The 17,346-nt window shown below is 42.1% G+C and overlaps 1 protein-coding gene and 1 long non-coding RNA gene across 6 annotated transcripts in view; one reads left to right on the forward strand and one right to left on the reverse strand.

Moving 5' to 3' along the window:
- The window catches only part of LOC132451159 (trafficking kinesin-binding protein 1-like), a 29,755-nt gene that overhangs the window by 2,942 nt on the left and 9,467 nt on the right, over positions 1-17,346 (forward strand). For 2 of the 5 annotated variants that reach the window (XM_060043492.1, XM_060043490.1), the window contains 3 exons: positions 1,113-1,189; positions 1,614-1,730; positions 17,333-17,346. The exon at positions 17,333-17,346 is cut by the window's right edge and continues 87 nt beyond it. In XM_060043492.1, coding sequence (XP_059899475.1) covers positions 1,139-1,189; positions 1,614-1,730; positions 17,333-17,346 — 182 coding nt within the window. In that variant the 5' untranslated portion in view covers positions 1,113-1,138. The other 3 variants (XM_060043489.1, XM_060043488.1, XM_060043491.1) reach the window with 3 other exon arrangements.
- LOC132451166 (uncharacterized) lies at positions 1,948-17,006 on the reverse strand. Its single transcript, XR_009523984.1, has 2 exons — positions 16,687-17,006; positions 1,948-3,936 (listed from the first exon to the last, which is right to left on the reverse strand). It is a non-coding gene; the product is annotated as an uncharacterized LOC132451166 (long non-coding RNA).

Below are 17,346 nucleotides of genomic sequence, written 5' to 3' on the forward strand. Positions count from 1 at the left end.
GAGCTGGAGGAGGAGGGGCCAGGATGGAGAGGAGGCAGGGGCTGAGTGGCGGCGGTGGATCAGGGATTGAGGACGTTGGTGATTGGTGAACTACCATGAAAGCAAGAGGGCGTGTTGTGTGTTTGTGATGGATATCCTGACAGTCGGGTCACCTGATGCAATATTGATGAGGACGACCGTGGTGACCTCCGACCGTAGGTAATGGGATCGTCAAAGATAGTGTCGCCGGAGTAGAAAGTATGACGACCTTGGATGATGCGATCCTATAGCAAATGTAACCTAGTTACCACCGTAGGTAATGTGTCCTAACTCCATAGATTACCACCGATGTATGAAGGCATTCACTGTGTATCGTTTGTGTGGATGGGTTGTTGCTTTAAACTGTCTTAGAGTTTGGCAGGTAATGCAGGGAGGAGTGTAAGTGTCCTATGAATGGGGTTTTAGCTGAGCTTCTGCCAGGCGGTATTCATTCAGCTGCTTGTTGAGAGCATTTCATTGGATCTCTCTGAGGAGGAATCGAATCTGCCTTCCTGCTCATGACCTAACACACACACAGACACACACTCAAAGTCAAAGTCAAACAGGGTTCATGGTGCACTCGCACATTATTGCTTTCCTTGTTTTGATTGTGTTTTGGAGCGATGGATGTCGACGGCAACGTGTCACTATACTTGTGGATAGTGAGTCAACAGTATTGCAGTACTGCATCTTAGTCAAGTGATACACCTGCTGCGATGGCTCATTGCAAATACACTGAACGTTGTATATATGTATGATCAGGGATATATCCTGCTCTGGGGAACTTTTCCTACGATTAATTTTATGTTTTGTTATGCATTTCGTTGCATTTTGTTATGTATTGATCTGCTTATCTGTGATCGATATCGTTCCCTTTGCCCTGATGCAACCATTGTTCGACCTGTCGGCACGGACAGGGTGGGGCTCCATTTGCAGATAGTGACAAGTCGATTTCTACTTCGGTCTTGGACCGAAATGTTGCTGCCAATATAGGTGGTGCAATGTAGGCCGCCGAGTGCTGAATGTTTTGGAGTGCGCCCGGTGAAGTGTGCTGCGGTGTGACTCACGTTGTGACTCTCGTGTCTGCTCCACAGTGCTATGTGCCGACAGAGTGGGCCAGATGACCAAGACGTACAACGACATCGATGCCATCACACGTCTGCTGGAGGAGGTGAGGTTTGAAATGGTGTCTGCAGATACCGGTCTATGGCACCTGTTTGTTCAGCTTGTTGTGTATGGAAAGGGATTGTTTGTCATATCTTCTCTCTCCCCTCTCTTCCCTTCTTCTTTCTTTGACTCTCTCTTTTATTTGCATATGTTACTTTCTTCTCTGTTCTGGCTTCCTCTTTCTCTCTGGTCCCGGCCTGTCTGCTCCCGGCCTGTCTGGTCCTATCCTATCTTTTCTGCGTCTCTTCTCTTCTCTCCTCTCCTCTTCTTTTCTCTGCTCTCCATGTCTCATTTGGCCCCTCCCCTCCCCCCTCCTCTCCCTCCCCTCTCCTCTCCTTTCCTCTCCTTCATCATCACTCCTCTCTCCACTTCTAATTTTGTCCGTTGCCCACACACGATCCGTGTCATTGGATGTTTTCAACCAATAGAAAGAGAGGGATTTGGAGTTGGCTGCCCGGATTGGTCAGTCCCTACTCAAGAAGAACAGAACTCTGACCGAGCACAATGACTACCTGGAGGAGCAAGTGGGGCACATCGCAGAGGAGGTACACGCTGGGACACACACACACACACACACACACACATTTTTGTCATTGCTACACAACAGAGTTTTAGAGTAGCTAGGGTTGACACTAAGGTTTCAAAACCACTTGCCCATCGGGCAAGTAAAGGTCAGGTTCAACTTGCCCGAATGTAATGTTCACTTGCCCAAATTATAATCAGAATCGTGAACGGGCCTCTTTTTGCCAGGCACCCGGCCTGGTTTTGGGGGGGCTCAGAAAAATCATCCTAGCTCAGACTGAAGCTGAATGTTAGCTTCCACACATGTTGTGTTTAAAAAATAACAAACTTCTCTTTGTTTACTTATTTATCGAGCGGTCACATCGTGCCATGAAGTGATTTCAGTCCACCGTTGCAACCTATTAAAGCTATCGCCAAGATATATGTAGACCTGCATGATTTTATGCAAATGTACATAACTAAATGTCAGAGGTAGTAGCAAAGATATGTATTTTTTAAATTTCAAGTTTCTTGTAGCTCTAACTGAATAATCACAATCGTGTTTCTAGTAGTGTTGTCAGTCACGACACTGGATTTTCTAACTTCGACACTATACCTGGAAAAATATCGATATTCTATACCATTTTCGATATCAGGGGAAAAGTTTTTTTCAGGAAACAACATACCCAAAGTAAATAGAGTATATCTCCACAACTGCAAGGGCGATAATGTCATATTTGTGCCAAAAGAAAGATTGGTGTGCAAGTGAAATATTCAATGGGGATAATACTTGGTTAAAGTGAATAAAGCCATGGAACACAGCATAAGTGGAAGATAACATTTCCACCTGAAATAATTATCAGTTGGTCGTTATCAGTTGGGAGCGCTGTCTTACTATGAGACACAAATAAAGGTAGATATCTTACAATTTTGACACTTGACACCTCTATTTAAAGTTCAGGGCAAATATAATCGAATGCACCAATACAAGCCAAACACTCGCAAATAAATATATGGCCACTAGATTGTGCTGAAAAATATGTTTTCTGATTGAAGGCAATTTACCTATTTCCTAAGAAACCTTCTCTTATTCATTGATTGAAAACACCATGTTTAGTTGCAAAATTTGGCCCAGACACTGGATAAACTGTTTATGGTGGTTTTATTCGATCAGAATCAACTTTGTGGACAAAAATCACAAAGGTAATACTTGATTTTTGGTTGTTAAAAGAAAAGGGGACGTTTCTTCTTAAGTTGTTATTTGCGATTTTAAGTACAGAATGATATGGTTTGGACTGTTGGAATAAGTGGAGGCTCAGCTTTCATGTAATATATACCGTATTTTCCGCACTATAAGGCGCACCGGAGTATAAGCCGCAGCAGATAAATTTAATTATGTGTACATATATAAGCCGCACTGGACTATAAATCGCAGGTGTTTTAATGTTTAATTACAATTACCCCAACAATGTTTTATTCGATACATTTCGACAGTGTTACCCCTTATGAGTTTTTCATGACGACAGATAAAAAACGATGCCAGTGTTACCCTTTACGTTTCATTTGATAAAAACGACCCCTTATGTTTTTTTGCCATGATGACTGATGAAAATATTTTATTTGACAAGGACAATTTATTTATTTTTTTCAAATATGTTACCACTTATATTTTATTTGACAAAGACAACGGTGTTATCCCTTATGTTTTTTTTCATGACGACCAATAAAAAACAACAGTGTTACCCCTTATGTTTTTATTCATGACGACCAATGGAAAAACAACAGTGTTACCCCTTATGTTTTTTGTCATGACGACCAATAAAAAACAACAGTGTTACCCCTTATGTTTTTTTTCATGACGACCAATAAAAAACAACAGTGTCACCCCTCATGTTTCATTTGATAAAAACGACAGTGTTACCCCTTATGTTTATTTCATGACGGCCAATAAAAAACAACAGTGTTACCCCTTATGTCTTTTTTTCGTGAAGACCAATAAAAAAACAACAGTGTTACCCCTTATGTTTTTTTTCATGACGACCAATAAAAAACAACAGTGTTACCCCTTATGTTTTTTTTTTATAACGACCAATAAAAAACAGCAGTGTTACCCCTTATGTTTTTTTTCATGAAGACCAATAAAAAACAACAGTGTTACCCCTTATGTTTTTTTTCATGACGACCAATAAAAAACGACAGTGTTACCCCTTATGTTTTTTTTCATGACGACCAATAAAAAACATATAATCTCTCCACCTAGTCCTGGGTCTTCCCCGAGGTCTCCTCCCCACTGGACGTGCCTGAAACACCTCCCAAGGAAGGCGCCCAGTGGGCATCCTTACCAGATGCCCGAACCACCTCAGCTGACTCCTTTCTAAGTAAAGGAGCAGCGGCTCTAATCCGAGTTCCTCACGGATTGCTGAGCTTCTCACCCTATCCCTAAGGGAGACGCCAGCCACCCTTCTGAGAAAACTCATCTCGGCCGCTTGTACCCGCGATCTCGTCCTTTCGGTCATCACCCAGCCCTCATGACCATAGGTGAGGATAGGAACGAAGATCGACCGGTAGATCGAGAGCTTTGCCTTGCGGCTCAGCTCTCTTTTCGTTACAACGGTGCGGTAAAGCGAACGCAATACCGCCCCCGCTGCTCCGATTCTCCGGCCAATCTCACGCTCCATAGTACCCTCACTCGCGAACAAGACCCTGAGGTACTTGAACTCCTTCACTTGGGCTAAGGACTCATTTCCTACCCGGAGTAAGCAATCCACCGGTTTCCTGCTAAGAGTCATGGCCTCAGATTTAGCGGTGCTGATCCTCATCCCAGCCGATTCACACTCGGCCGCCAGCCGATCCAGTGAGTGCTGAAGGTCACAGGCCGATGATCCAATGAGGACCACATCATCTGCAAAAAGCAGTGACGAGATCCTCAGACCACCGAACTGCAACCCCTCCCCACCACGACTACGCCTCGATATCCTGTCCATGTATATCACAAACAGGATTGGTGACAAGGCGCAGCCCTGGCGGAGACCAGCACCCACTGAGAACGAAAACTGACTGGCTGCCGAGAACACGAACAGCTCTCGCTTTGGGAGTACAAAGATTGTATGGCCCTGAGGATAGACCCCCTTACCCCATACTCCCGCAGCACCTCCCACAGTTTCTCCCGGGGGACCCGGTCATACGCCTTCTCCAGATCCACAAAACACATGTAGACCGGATGGGCATACTCCCAGGCCCCCTCCAGGATCCTTGCGAGAGTGAAGAGCTGGTCCGTAGTTCCACGTCCGGGGCGAAAACCGCATTGTTCCTCTTCAATCTGAGGTTCGACGATCGGCCGAACCCTCCTTTCCAGCACCTTGGAGTAGACTTTACCAGGGAGGCTGAGAAGTGTGATACCCCGGTAATTGGCACACACTCTCTGGTCCCCCTTTTTGAACAGGGGAACCACCACCCCGGTTTGCCACTCCTTTGGCACTGTACCCGACTCCCACGCGATGTTGAATAGGCGTGTCAACCATGACAGCCCCTCAACACCCAGAGCCTTTAGCATTTCTGGCTGGATCTCATCAATCCCTGGGGCTTTGCCACTGCGGAGATGTTTGACTACCTCAGTGACCTCCACCAGGGAAATTGACGACTAAACACCATCAACCTCGAGCTCTGCCTCCAACATAGAGGGCGTGTTATTCGGATTCAGGAGTTCCTCAAAGTGTTCCTTCCAACGTCCGACGACCTCCTCAGTTGAGGTCAACCGAGTCCGATCCTTACTGTACACAGCTTGGATGGTTCCCCGTTTCCCCCTCCTGAGGTGCCGGATAGTCTTCCAGAAACACTTTGGTGCCGACCGAAAGTCCTTCTCCATGGCCTCTCCGAACTTCTCCCACACCCGCTGCTTAGCCTCCGACACGGCAGCCGCTGCAGCCCTTCGAGCCTGTCGGTACCCTGCAACCGAGTCAGGAGTCCTCCAGGATATCATATCCCGGAAGGCCTCCTTCTTCAGTCGGACGGCTTCCCTGACCACCGTAGTCCACCACGGTGTCCGAGGGTTACCGCCCCTTGAGGAGCCTAAGACCCTGAGGCCACAGCTAGCCACCGCAGCTTCAGCAATGGAGGCTTTGAACACCGCCCACTCCGGCTCAATGCCCCCAACCTCCACAGGAATGCCAGAAAAGCTCCGCCGGAGGTGTGAGTTGAAGATACCTAGGACGGGGGCCTCCTCCAGACGTTCCCAGTTCACCCGCACTACTCGTTTGGGCTTACCAGGTCTATCCGGAAATTTCCCCCATTCCCTGATCCAACTCACAACCAGATGGTGGTCGGTTGACAGTTCCGCCCCTCTCTTTACCCGAGTGTCCAAAACTTGCGGCCTCAGATCAGATGACACGATCACGAAATCGATCATCGATCTTCGGCCTAGGGTACTCTGGTACCAGGTACACTTATGAGCACCCTTATGTTCGAACATGGTGTTTGTTATGGATAATCCATGACTAGCACAGAAGTCCAATAACAAACGACCGCTCGGGTTTAGATCAGGGAGGCCGTTCCTCCCCACCACGCCTCTCCAGGTGTCTCCATCGTTGCCCACGTGGGCGTTGAAGTCTCCCAGCAGAACTACGGAGTCCCCTACTGGAGCCCCATACAGGACTCCATTCAGGGTCTCCAAGAAGACTGAGTACTCTGAGCTGCTGTTTGGTGCATACGCACAAACAACAGTCAGAGTTTTCCCCCCTACAACCCTTAGGCGCAGGGAGGCGACCCTCTCGTCTACCGGGGTAAACTCCAACACCGCGGCGCTCAGCCGGGGATTTATGAGTATCCCCACACCCGCCCGGCGCCTCACGCCCTTGGCAACTCCGGAGAAGAATAGAGTCCAACCCTTATCCAGGAGTACGGTACCAGAGCTGAGACTGTGCGTGGAGGTAAGCCCCACCAGATCTAACTGATAGCGCTCCACCTCCCTCACAAGCTCCGGTTCCTTTCCCCACAGCGAGGTGACGTTCCACGTCCCCAGAGCCAGCTTCTGCCGCCCGGGTCTGGTCCGTCGAGACCCCTGACCTTCGCTGCCACCCATGTGGCTGCGCACCCGACACCAACGGGTCTTCCCACAGGTGGTGGGCCCATGGGATGAAGAGAGGGGGGGTGCCACGTAGTTTGTTCGGGCTGTGCCCGACCGGGCTCCGTGGCAAACCCGGCCACCAGGCGCTCGCCATCGAGCCCTCCGTCTGGGCCTGGCTCCAGACGGGGGCCCCGGGCTTCCTCCGGGCCGGGTCACATCTCCTCTTTTTTCGTTATTCATTGGAGTTTTATGAACCATTCTTAGTCTGGCCCCTCACCTGAGACCACTCTGCCATGAGAGACCCTACCAGGAGCACAAGGCTCCAGACAACACAGCTCTCAGGTTCACAGGGACACGCAAACCTCTCCACCACGATAAGGTGACGGTTCCAGTGTTACCCCTTATGTTTTTTTTCATGACGACCAAAAAAAAACAACAGCGTTACCCCTTATGTCTTTTTTTCGTGAAGACCAATAAAAAACGACAGTGTTATGCTGCTATCCATTTGGATGTACGAAGTGGTAAAGTCGCCAATCTCCCAGCTTTCTTGCGGCATTTCACTGAGGCACGCCCCCTTTCGGTCGTAGTATCTCGTCGCTTTCAAAGTAGAGCGAGCAGATCTGTACAACTAGCAAACAAGATGGCTGCGCCCATAGTCAATGGGGATCGAGCTGTATTTTCTTTGTATTTGTACCACGTTGGGGGTTGTAATGTCGATTTTAAATCCTCTTACACACTTGATTTCATTGCTGCTTTAATCCGGTCACCAATTTAAGGTCTTGCTTTGCGTGAAATTCAATGTAAAGTTGTGTTTTCAAGCTGGTTTGCCAAAGAGGCTATGTTGCTCATGATGACTAGCCCGCTACTACCCCGGTGGCTCGACAGAAACACGACAGCACTTGTTGAAATAAAAATTGGCGAAAATGGCAAAATATGATTGCAATGTAAAAGGCTTGCAATGTTAATGTTTCTGTAAAGGCTGGCAACCATTATACACTGGATTATTTCTTTTTTCCAAAATAGTTTTCTTCTTAAACTCGTCGGACACAAATAGCAAACTGGAAGGCTGGAGCAAGGGAAATACGTCACGTTCTCGCTGAAGCTGGTCGTTCGTACCAGCCTACCATCAAAATGGATAGCAGCATTACCCCTCCTGTTTTTTTTCATGACGACCAATAAAAAACAACAGTGTTACCCCTCATGTTTTTTTTCATGAAGACCAATAAAATACAACAGTGTTACCCCTAATGTTTATTTTCATGACAACCAATAAAAAACAACAGTGTTAGCCCTTATGTTATTTTTTTTATGATGACCAATAAAAAACAACAGTGTTACCCCTTATGTTTTTTTTCATGACGACCAATAAAAAACAGCAGTGTTACCCCTTATGTTTTTTTTGATGAAGACCTATAAAAAACAACAGTGTTACCCCTTATGTTTTTTTTCATGAGGACCAAAAAAAAACAGCAGTGTTACCCCTTATGTCTTTTTTTCGTGAAGACCAATAAAAAACGACAGTGATACCCCTTATGTTTTTTTTTCATGACGACCAATAAAAAGCAACAGTGTTACCCCTCATGTTTTTTTTCATGAAGACCAATAAAATACAACAGTGTTACCCCTTATGTTTTTTTTCATGACGACCAATAAAAAACAACAGTTTTACCCCTTATGTTTTTTTTCATGACGACCAAAAAACAACAACAGCGTTACCCCTTATGTCTTTTTTTCGTGAAGACCAATAAAAAACGACGGTGTTACCCCTTATGTTTTTTTTCATGATGACCAATAAAAAACAACAGTGTTACCCCTCATGTTTTTTCTCATGAAGACCAATAAAATACAACAGTGTTACCCCTTATGTTTTTTTTCATGACAACCAATAAAAAACAACAGTGTTACCCCTTATGTTTTTTTTCATGACGACCAATAAAAAACAACAGCGTTACCCCTTATGTCTTTTTTCATGACGACCAAAAAAAAACAACAGCGTTACCCCTTATGTCTTTTTTTCGTGAAGACCAATAAAAAACGACGGCGTTACCCCTTATGTTATTTTTCATGACGACCAATAAAAAACGACGGTGTTACCCCTTATGTTTTTTTTCATGATGACCAATAAAAAACAACAGTGTTACCCCTCATGTTTTTTTTCATGAAGACCAATAAAATACAACAGTGTTACCCCTTATGTTTTTTTTCATGACAACCAATAAAAAACAACAGTGTTACCCCTTATGTTTTTTTTCATGACGACCAATAAAAAACAACAGCGTTACCCCTTATGTCTTTTTTCATGACGACCAAAAAAAAACAACAGCGTTACCCCTTATGTCTTTTTTTTCGTGAAGACCAATAAAAAACGACAGTGTTACCCCTTATGTTTTTTTTCATGACGACCAATAAAAAACAACAGTGTTACCCCTTATGTTTTTTTTCATGACGACCAATAAAAAACAACAGTGTTACCCCTCATGTTTTTTTTCATGAAGACCAATAAAATACAACAGTGTTACCCCTTATGTTTTTTTTCATGACAACCAATAAAAAACAACAGTGTTACCCCTTATGTTATTTTTTTTATGATGACCAATAAAAAACAACAGTGTTACCCCTTATGTTTTTTTTCATGAAGACCAATAAAAAACAACAGTGTTACCCCTTATGTTTTTTTTCATGACGACCAATAAAAAACAACAGTGTTACCCCTTATGTTTTTTTTTTATAACGACCAATAAAAAACAGCAGTGTTACCCCTTATGTTTTTTTTCATGAAGACCAATAAAAAAGAACAGTGTTACCCCTTATGTTTTTTTTCATGACGACCAAAAAAAACCAACAGCGTTACCCCTTATGTCTTTTTTACGTGAAGACCAATAAAAAACGACAGTGTTACCCCTTAAGTTCTTTTTCATGACGACCAATAAAAAACAACAGTGTTACCCCTCATGTTTTTTTTCATGAAGACCAATAAAATACAACAGTGTTACCCCTTATGTTATTTTTTTTATGATGACCAATAAAAAACAACTGTGTTACCCCTTATGTTTTTTTTCATGAAGACCAATAAAAAACAACAGTGTTATCCCTTTTGTTTTTTTTCATGACGGCACTGTTTTTCTTTGGTCATCATGAAAAAAACCATAAGTGGTACCACTGTTGTTTTTCTTTGGTCGTCATGAAAAAAACATAAGGGGTAACACTGTCGATATTTGTCAATTAAAACATAGGGGGTAACACTGTCGTTTTATGCAAATGAAACATGAGGGGTGACACTATCGTTTTTCTTTGGTCGTCATGAAAAAAACCATGAGTGGTACCACTGTCGTTTATTGTCATATATAACCTCAGACGTATTTAAAATACAAATCTCGGTGGGAAGTGGAGAGAGCTGTGAGCTAACCCCCTGGAGACCGGGGTTCAAGTCTGGTTGTTGTCCTCTGTTGGAAGACTCTTATTTCTATTTCAATGCGAATTATAAAGTCAAGTATAACCGTTGCGTTGAATTTTTTCGGTGTCTGCATGGTGCATTGATAAGTTCGGAGGTTAACACTCTAAACAGCTCAGGTTCGGATCCCCGCAAAAACGTTGACAGGGGTGGAAATGTCGTTATTTATTGGTCAACATGGAAAAAACATGCGGGGTAACTTTGTCGTTTTTTATCGGCCGTCATGAAATAAACATAAGGGGTAACACTGTCGATATTTATCAAATAAAACATATGGGGTAATACTGTTGGTTTTCTTTGGTCGTCATGAAAATTTTAAACGTAATGTTATCATGTCTATTGTCATATATAACCTCAGACGTATCTATAATACAAATCTCGGTGGGAAGTGGAGAGAGCTGTGAGCTAACCCCCTGGAGACCGGGGTTCAAGTCTGGTTGATGTCCTCTGTTGGAAGACTGTTATTTCTATTTCATGCGAATTATAAAGTCAAGTATAACCGTTGTGTTGAATTTTTTCGGTGTCTGAATGGTGCATTGATAAGTTCGGAGGTTAACACTCTAAACAGCTCAGGTTCGGATCCCCGCAAAAACGTTGACAGGGGTAGAAATGTCGTTATTTATTGGTCAACATGGAAAAAACATGGGGGGTAACTTTGTCGTTTTTTATCGGCCGTCATGAAATAAACATAAGGGGTAACACTGTCGATATTTATCAAATAAAACATAGGGGGTAATACTGTTGTTTTTCTTTGGTCGTCATGACAATTTTAAACGAAATGTTATCCTGTCTATTGTCATATATAACCTCTGACGTAAATAAAATATAAATCTCGGTGGGAAGTGGAGAGAGCTGTGAGCTAACCCCCTGGAGACCGGGGTTCAAGTCTGGTTGATGTCCTCTGTTGGAAGACTCTTATTTCTATTTCATGCGAATTATAAAGTCAAGTATAACCGTTGTGTTGAATTTTTTCGGTGTCTGCATGGTGCATTAATAAGTTCGGAGGTTAACACTCTAAACAGCTCAGGTTCGGATCCCCGCAAAAACGTTGACAGGGGTAGAAATGTCGTTATTTATTGGTCAACATGGAAAAAACATGAGGGGTAACTTTGTCGTTTTTTATCGGCCGTCATGAAATAAACATAAGGGGTAACACTGTCGATATTTATCAAATAAAACATAGGGGGTAATACTGTTGTTTTTCTTTGGTCGTCATGAAAATTTTAAACGTAATGTTATCCTGTCTAATGTCATATATAACCTCAGACGTATCTAATATTCCAATCTCGGTGGGAAGTGGAGAGAGCTGTGAGCTAACCCCCTGGAGACCGGGGTTCAAGTCTGGTTGATGTCCTCTGTTGGAAGACTCTTATTTCTATTTCATGCGAATTTTAAAGTCAAGTATAACCGTTGTGTTGAATTTTTTCAGTGTCTGCATGGTGCATTGATAAGTTCGGAGGTTAACACTCTAAACAGCTCAGGTTCGGATCCCCGCAAAAACATTGACAGGGGTAGAAATGTTGTTATTTATTGGTCAACATGGAAAAAACATGAGGGGTAACTTTGTCGTTTTTTATCGGCCGTCATGAAATAAACATAGGGGCTAACACTGTCGTTTTTATCAAATGAAACATGAGGGGTGACACTGTCGTTTTTCTTTGGTCGTCATGAAAAAAACCATAAGTGGTACCACTGTTGTTTTTCTTTGGTCGTCATGAAAAAAATATAAGGGGTAACACTGTTGTTTTTTATTGGTCGTCCTGAAAAAAAACATAAGGGGTAACACTGTTGCTTTTTATTGGTCGTCCTGAAAAAAAACATAAGGGGTAACACTGTCGTTTTTTATCGGCTGTCATGAAATAAACATAAGGGGTAACACTGTCGTTCTTATCAAATGTAACATGAGGGGTAACACTGTCCTTTTTTATCAGTCGTCATGAAAAAAACATAAGGGGTAACACTGTCGATATATTTATCCATTAAAACATAGGGGCTAACACTGTCGTTTTTATCAAATGAAACATGAGGGGTGACACTGTCGTTTTTCTTTGGTCGTCATGAAAAAAAACATAAGGGGTACCACTGTTGTTTTTCTTTGGTCGTCATGAAAAAAACATAAGGGGTAACACTGTTGTTTTTTATTGGTCGTTATAAAAAAAAAACATAAGGGGTAACACTGTTGTTTTTTATTGGTCGTCTTGAAAAAAAACACAAGGGGTAACACTGTCGTTTTTTATTGGTCGTTATAAAAAAAAAACATAGGGGGTAACACTGTTGTTTTTTATTGGTCGTCATGAAAAAAAACATAAGGGGTAACACTGTCGTTTTTTATTGGTCTTCACGAAAAAAAGATGTAAGGGGTAACGCTGTTGTTGTTTTTTGGTCGTCATGAAAAAAAACATAAGGGTTAACACTGTTGTTTTTTATTGATCTTCATGAAAAAAAACATAAGGGGTAACACTGTTGTTTTTTATTGGTCGTTATAAAAAAAAAACATATAAAAGCCTATAAAAAACGACAGAGTTAACCCTCATGTTTTTTCCATGTTGACCAATAAATAACAACAGTGGCACCACTGTCGACGTTTTTGCGGGGATCCAAACATGAGCTGTATAGAGTGTTAAACTCCGAACGTTACAATGCAACATCGAGACACTGGATAAAGTCTTCACAAAGGTTATACTTGACTTTATAATTCACATGAAATAGAGATAAGAGTTTTCCAACCGATGACATCATCTAGACTTGAACCCCGGTCTCCAGGGGTTTAGCTCACAGCTCTCTCCATTTCACACAGAGATTGAAATTTTAAATATGTCTGAGGTTATATATGACAATATCCCTTATATTTTATTTGTCAAAGACAACAGTGTTGCCCTTTATATTTTTTTCATGATGACCAATAAAAAACAACAGTGTTACCCCTTATGTTTTTCTTCATGACGACCAATAAAAAACAACAGTGTTACCCCTTATGTTTTTTTTCATGACGACCAATAAAAAACAACAGTGTTACCCCTTATGTTTTTTTTCATGACGACCAATAAAAAACAACAGTGTTACCCCTTATGTTTTTTTTCATGACGACCTATAAAAAACAACAGTGTTACCCCTTATGGTTTTTTTCATGATGACCAAAGAAAAACGACAGTGTCACGCCTCATGTTTCATTTGATAAAAACGACAGTGTTACCCCCTTTGTTTTAATTGATAAATATCGACAGTGTTACCCCTTATGTTTTTTTCATGACGACCGATAAAAAACGACAGTGTTTCATTTGATAAAAACGACAGTGTTACCCCTCATGTTTCATTTGATAAAAACGACAGTGTTACCCTTTGTGGTTTTTTTCATGACCAAAGAAAAACAACAGTGTCACCCCCTATGTTTTATTTGATCAATATCGACAGTGTTACCCCTTATATTTATTTCATGACGGCCGATAAAAAACGACAGTTAACCCTCATGTTTTTTCCATGTTGACCAATAAATAACAACACTGACACCACTCTCGACATTTTTGCTGGGTTCCGAACATGAGCTGTATAGAGTGTTAAACTCCAAACTTAACAATGCACCATCGAGACACTGGATAAACACTTCACAAAGGTTATACTTGACTTTATAATTCACATGAAATAGAGATAAGAGTCTTCCGACAGATGACATCAACCGGACTTGAACCCCGGTCTCCAGGGGGTTAGCTCACAGCTCTCTCCATTTCCCACTGAGATTTGTAATATAAATATGTCTGAGGTTATATATGACAATACCCCTTATATTTTGTTTGTCAAAGACAACAGTGTTGCCCTTTATATTTTTTTTCATGATGACCAATAAAAAACGACAGTGTTACCCCTTATGTTTTTTTTCATGACGACCAATAAAAAACAACAGTGTTACCCCTTATGTTTTTTTTCATGACGACCAATAAATAACAACAGTGTTACCCCATATGTTTTTTTTCATGACGACCTATAAAAAACAACAGTGTTACCCCTTATGGTTTTTTTGATAAAAACGACAGTGTTACCCCTTATGTTTTTTTCATGACGACCGATAAAAAACGACAGTGTTTCATTTGATAAAAACGACAGTGTTACCCCTCATGTTTCATTTGAAAAAAACGACAGTGTTACCCCTTATGTCTTTTTTTCGTGAAGACCAATAAAAAACGACAGTGTTACCCCTCATGTTTTTTTTCATGAAGACCAATAAAAAACAACATTGTTACCCCTTTTGTTTTTTTTTATAACGACCAATAAAAAACGACAGTGTTACCCCTTATGTTTTTTTTCATGACGACTAATAAAAAACGACAGTGTTACCCCTTATGTTTTCTTTCATGACGACCAATAAAAAACAACAGTGTTACCCCTTATGTTTTTTTTCATGACGACCAATAAAAAACAACAGTGTTACCCCTTCTGTTTTTTTTTTATAACGACCAATAAAAAACAACAGTGTTACCCCTTATGTTTTTTTTCATGACGACCAAAAAACAACAACAGCGTTACCCCTTACGTCTTTTTTTCATGATGACCAATAAAAAACGACAGTGTTACCCCTTATGTTTTTTTTTTATAACGACCAATAAAAAACAGCAGTGTTACCCCTTATGTTTTTTTTCATGAACACCAATAAAAAACAGTGTTACCCCTTATGTTTTTTTTCATGAAGACCAATAAAATACAACAGTGTTACCCCTTATGTTTTTTTTCATGACGACCAATAAAATACAACAGTGTTACCCCTTATGTTTTTTTTCATGACGACCATAAAAAACAACATTGTTACCCAGGGACGCAAGAAGTGGCGGTGCTTAGTGGCAGCACCCCCCCCCCCTGGCGGCCCCTGGCTGTAACTGCAAGTGAGAATGTTTTCTGAACAAATCAATACTTTTTTTGTATAATTTTATCATACAACATGATTTTTCATTAAATTATTGACATCCACCCTTTTTATGATATTTATCATATTATCATTTCATTTTATTTAGAACATTGTCTGTGTAGGCTGACGTACGCTATGACGCACAACGCAGAACTGTCCATAGCTGAATATGGTACTATGCTGATTTTACATAAGCATGTTGCTGTTCATTAGGGGCGGCATTAGCTCAGGCGGTAGAGCGGGTTGGCTGCTAACCTGAAGGTTGCTGGTTCGATCCCCGGCTTCTCCTAGCTGAGTGTCGAGGTGTCCTTGACAAGGTACCTAACCCAGACTGATGTCGATGTGAAGCTGCTGCTGGAACAGAGATTTCCAACTCTCCAGCAGTAGCGCCCCAAGGTGATGATCTGTTGTAGTGAACATTCTAAAACTGGTGTAAAATGTTCCTGCCATATTAATCGACACGTTGAATGTTATTGTTTTGATTCTGGAATCCCGCACGTAAACTGGTTGGCAAAAAAAGAGCAGAGACGGACGGTTCACTTTCTTTTGTAAACCTTTAGAAATAACCTCCTGAATCATTGTTATAACGCTGTGTATAATCCTGGACCGCAACAGCTTGTCGGCATGTTGTTAATGTGTGAAATTCAGCACAGTATCAGCCGAGTTGAATCTAATTTCCACATTGTTTACTTGCTAATGTTTGTGAATAACAGTGGCTAGTTGGCAGAACTCTTTTTACACACCAGTAGAGTGTTTATCGGAGCCCTGAATGTGTGCTGAGCAACATTGGATGTTGCTCAGCATTTATTATGACGTCATTATATAGACTCTCTCTCAGCACCCCCCCCCCCCCCCTCGGAATGACTTCCCGCGTCCCTGATTAGGGCTGGCCCGAATGCCATTTTTCAGGCTTCGAATACTCGTTGGTTTTTCCGAGCGAATATTCGAATACTCGTTTCAGAAAAAAAAACAATCAAAAACAACATTAATAATCCCTATATACTCCCTGGAACCGATTTTGACAGTATCTGCATCTTTTTTTGAAGATTTAATAGCTTTTGAACGTTAATTAGTAGGCCTAAGTAGGTTGAAGTTCCTTAGTTTTCCCCCGTGAAAGCGAACAGCTGTTGTTCCGTTCCAAATCAGCTGTCCTCTGCCATCTCAGCCCTTACGGGAGCTTTTCAATTCATCCTGGAACGTGCATCTTTTCAGGGAATTTGTACAATAAATCCATAACAAATACCGAATATTGATTTTCTTATGTGTCGATATTATATCCATTATATTGTCCGGGTGTTCCCAAGACGCTCACGCTCTGCAGCAAGCCAGTCACAGTTGATTGGCGCGGCGCTGTTACGGTAGTTGAAATTGGTAGTTGAAATTGGACTTCCAATTTCGTGAAAAAGATCGCTATTGCTGTGCATGTGCACAGTTATGAAACTCAAAACCGTGCTCTTGCATATGACTTTCCTTGATAATTTGCCTCAATCCAAAGTACTTCCAAACTGCACTCCTCCATCACTATTCCATTTTCCTTCTACCTAAACCGTTCGCGGAGGCGCTGCACTTGAGATGCTAACTGTATTGGCTAACCTTTAGCGAATCAATGCCAGAGACCGCACTGCGAGTGAGTGACAGAAGGCTGGGCTATATTCGCACTAAAGCGATGCGTGTCTGTTAACTCGCTTTCCGAGAGAAGAGAAGACTATCAATTGCAAATACTTCTATTTTGTGTGATTTTGCGGAACAAAAGGTTGTTCTGCAGTTTCTAAAAACATTTGAATAAATAGCCTTAATATTAACATCCACCCAAAATCCACTTGCCCGTTCGGGCAACCAGAAGAAATCTCAACTTGCCCAAAAAAATATTTTACTTGCCCCGGGCAAGCGGGCAACCGTTAGTGTCATTGGCTGAGCTAATAGAAATGAGATTTCTTTGTTTTGTTGGTGGTGGAGGTTCCTAAATGGACATAGATACCATTTCATATTTCAACAAATAACCACATTTTTGTGATCATTTCTTTTAAACTGCTGCCCATTTGACACTGTATCTACAAAAGCTCTATTGACACAATGAACAGAAATATGAACATCTCCACACTGCCTGCGGTGGATTAAGCTGTTCCCACAAAAAACAAACATCCACATCCACAAAACCCAGAGGTCCCCACCCCGTCCCTCCACTCACAGTGCCCCCCCCCCCCCCTCCACCCCCCCCGCCCGCTCCTCTGTGCTGCAGGTGGCCCAGCTGCA

The sequence above is a fragment of the Gadus macrocephalus genome, chromosome 22 (genome assembly GCF_031168955.1).
Source record: "Gadus macrocephalus chromosome 22, ASM3116895v1".
NCBI lineage: Eukaryota > Metazoa > Chordata > Actinopteri > Gadiformes > Gadidae > Gadus > Gadus macrocephalus.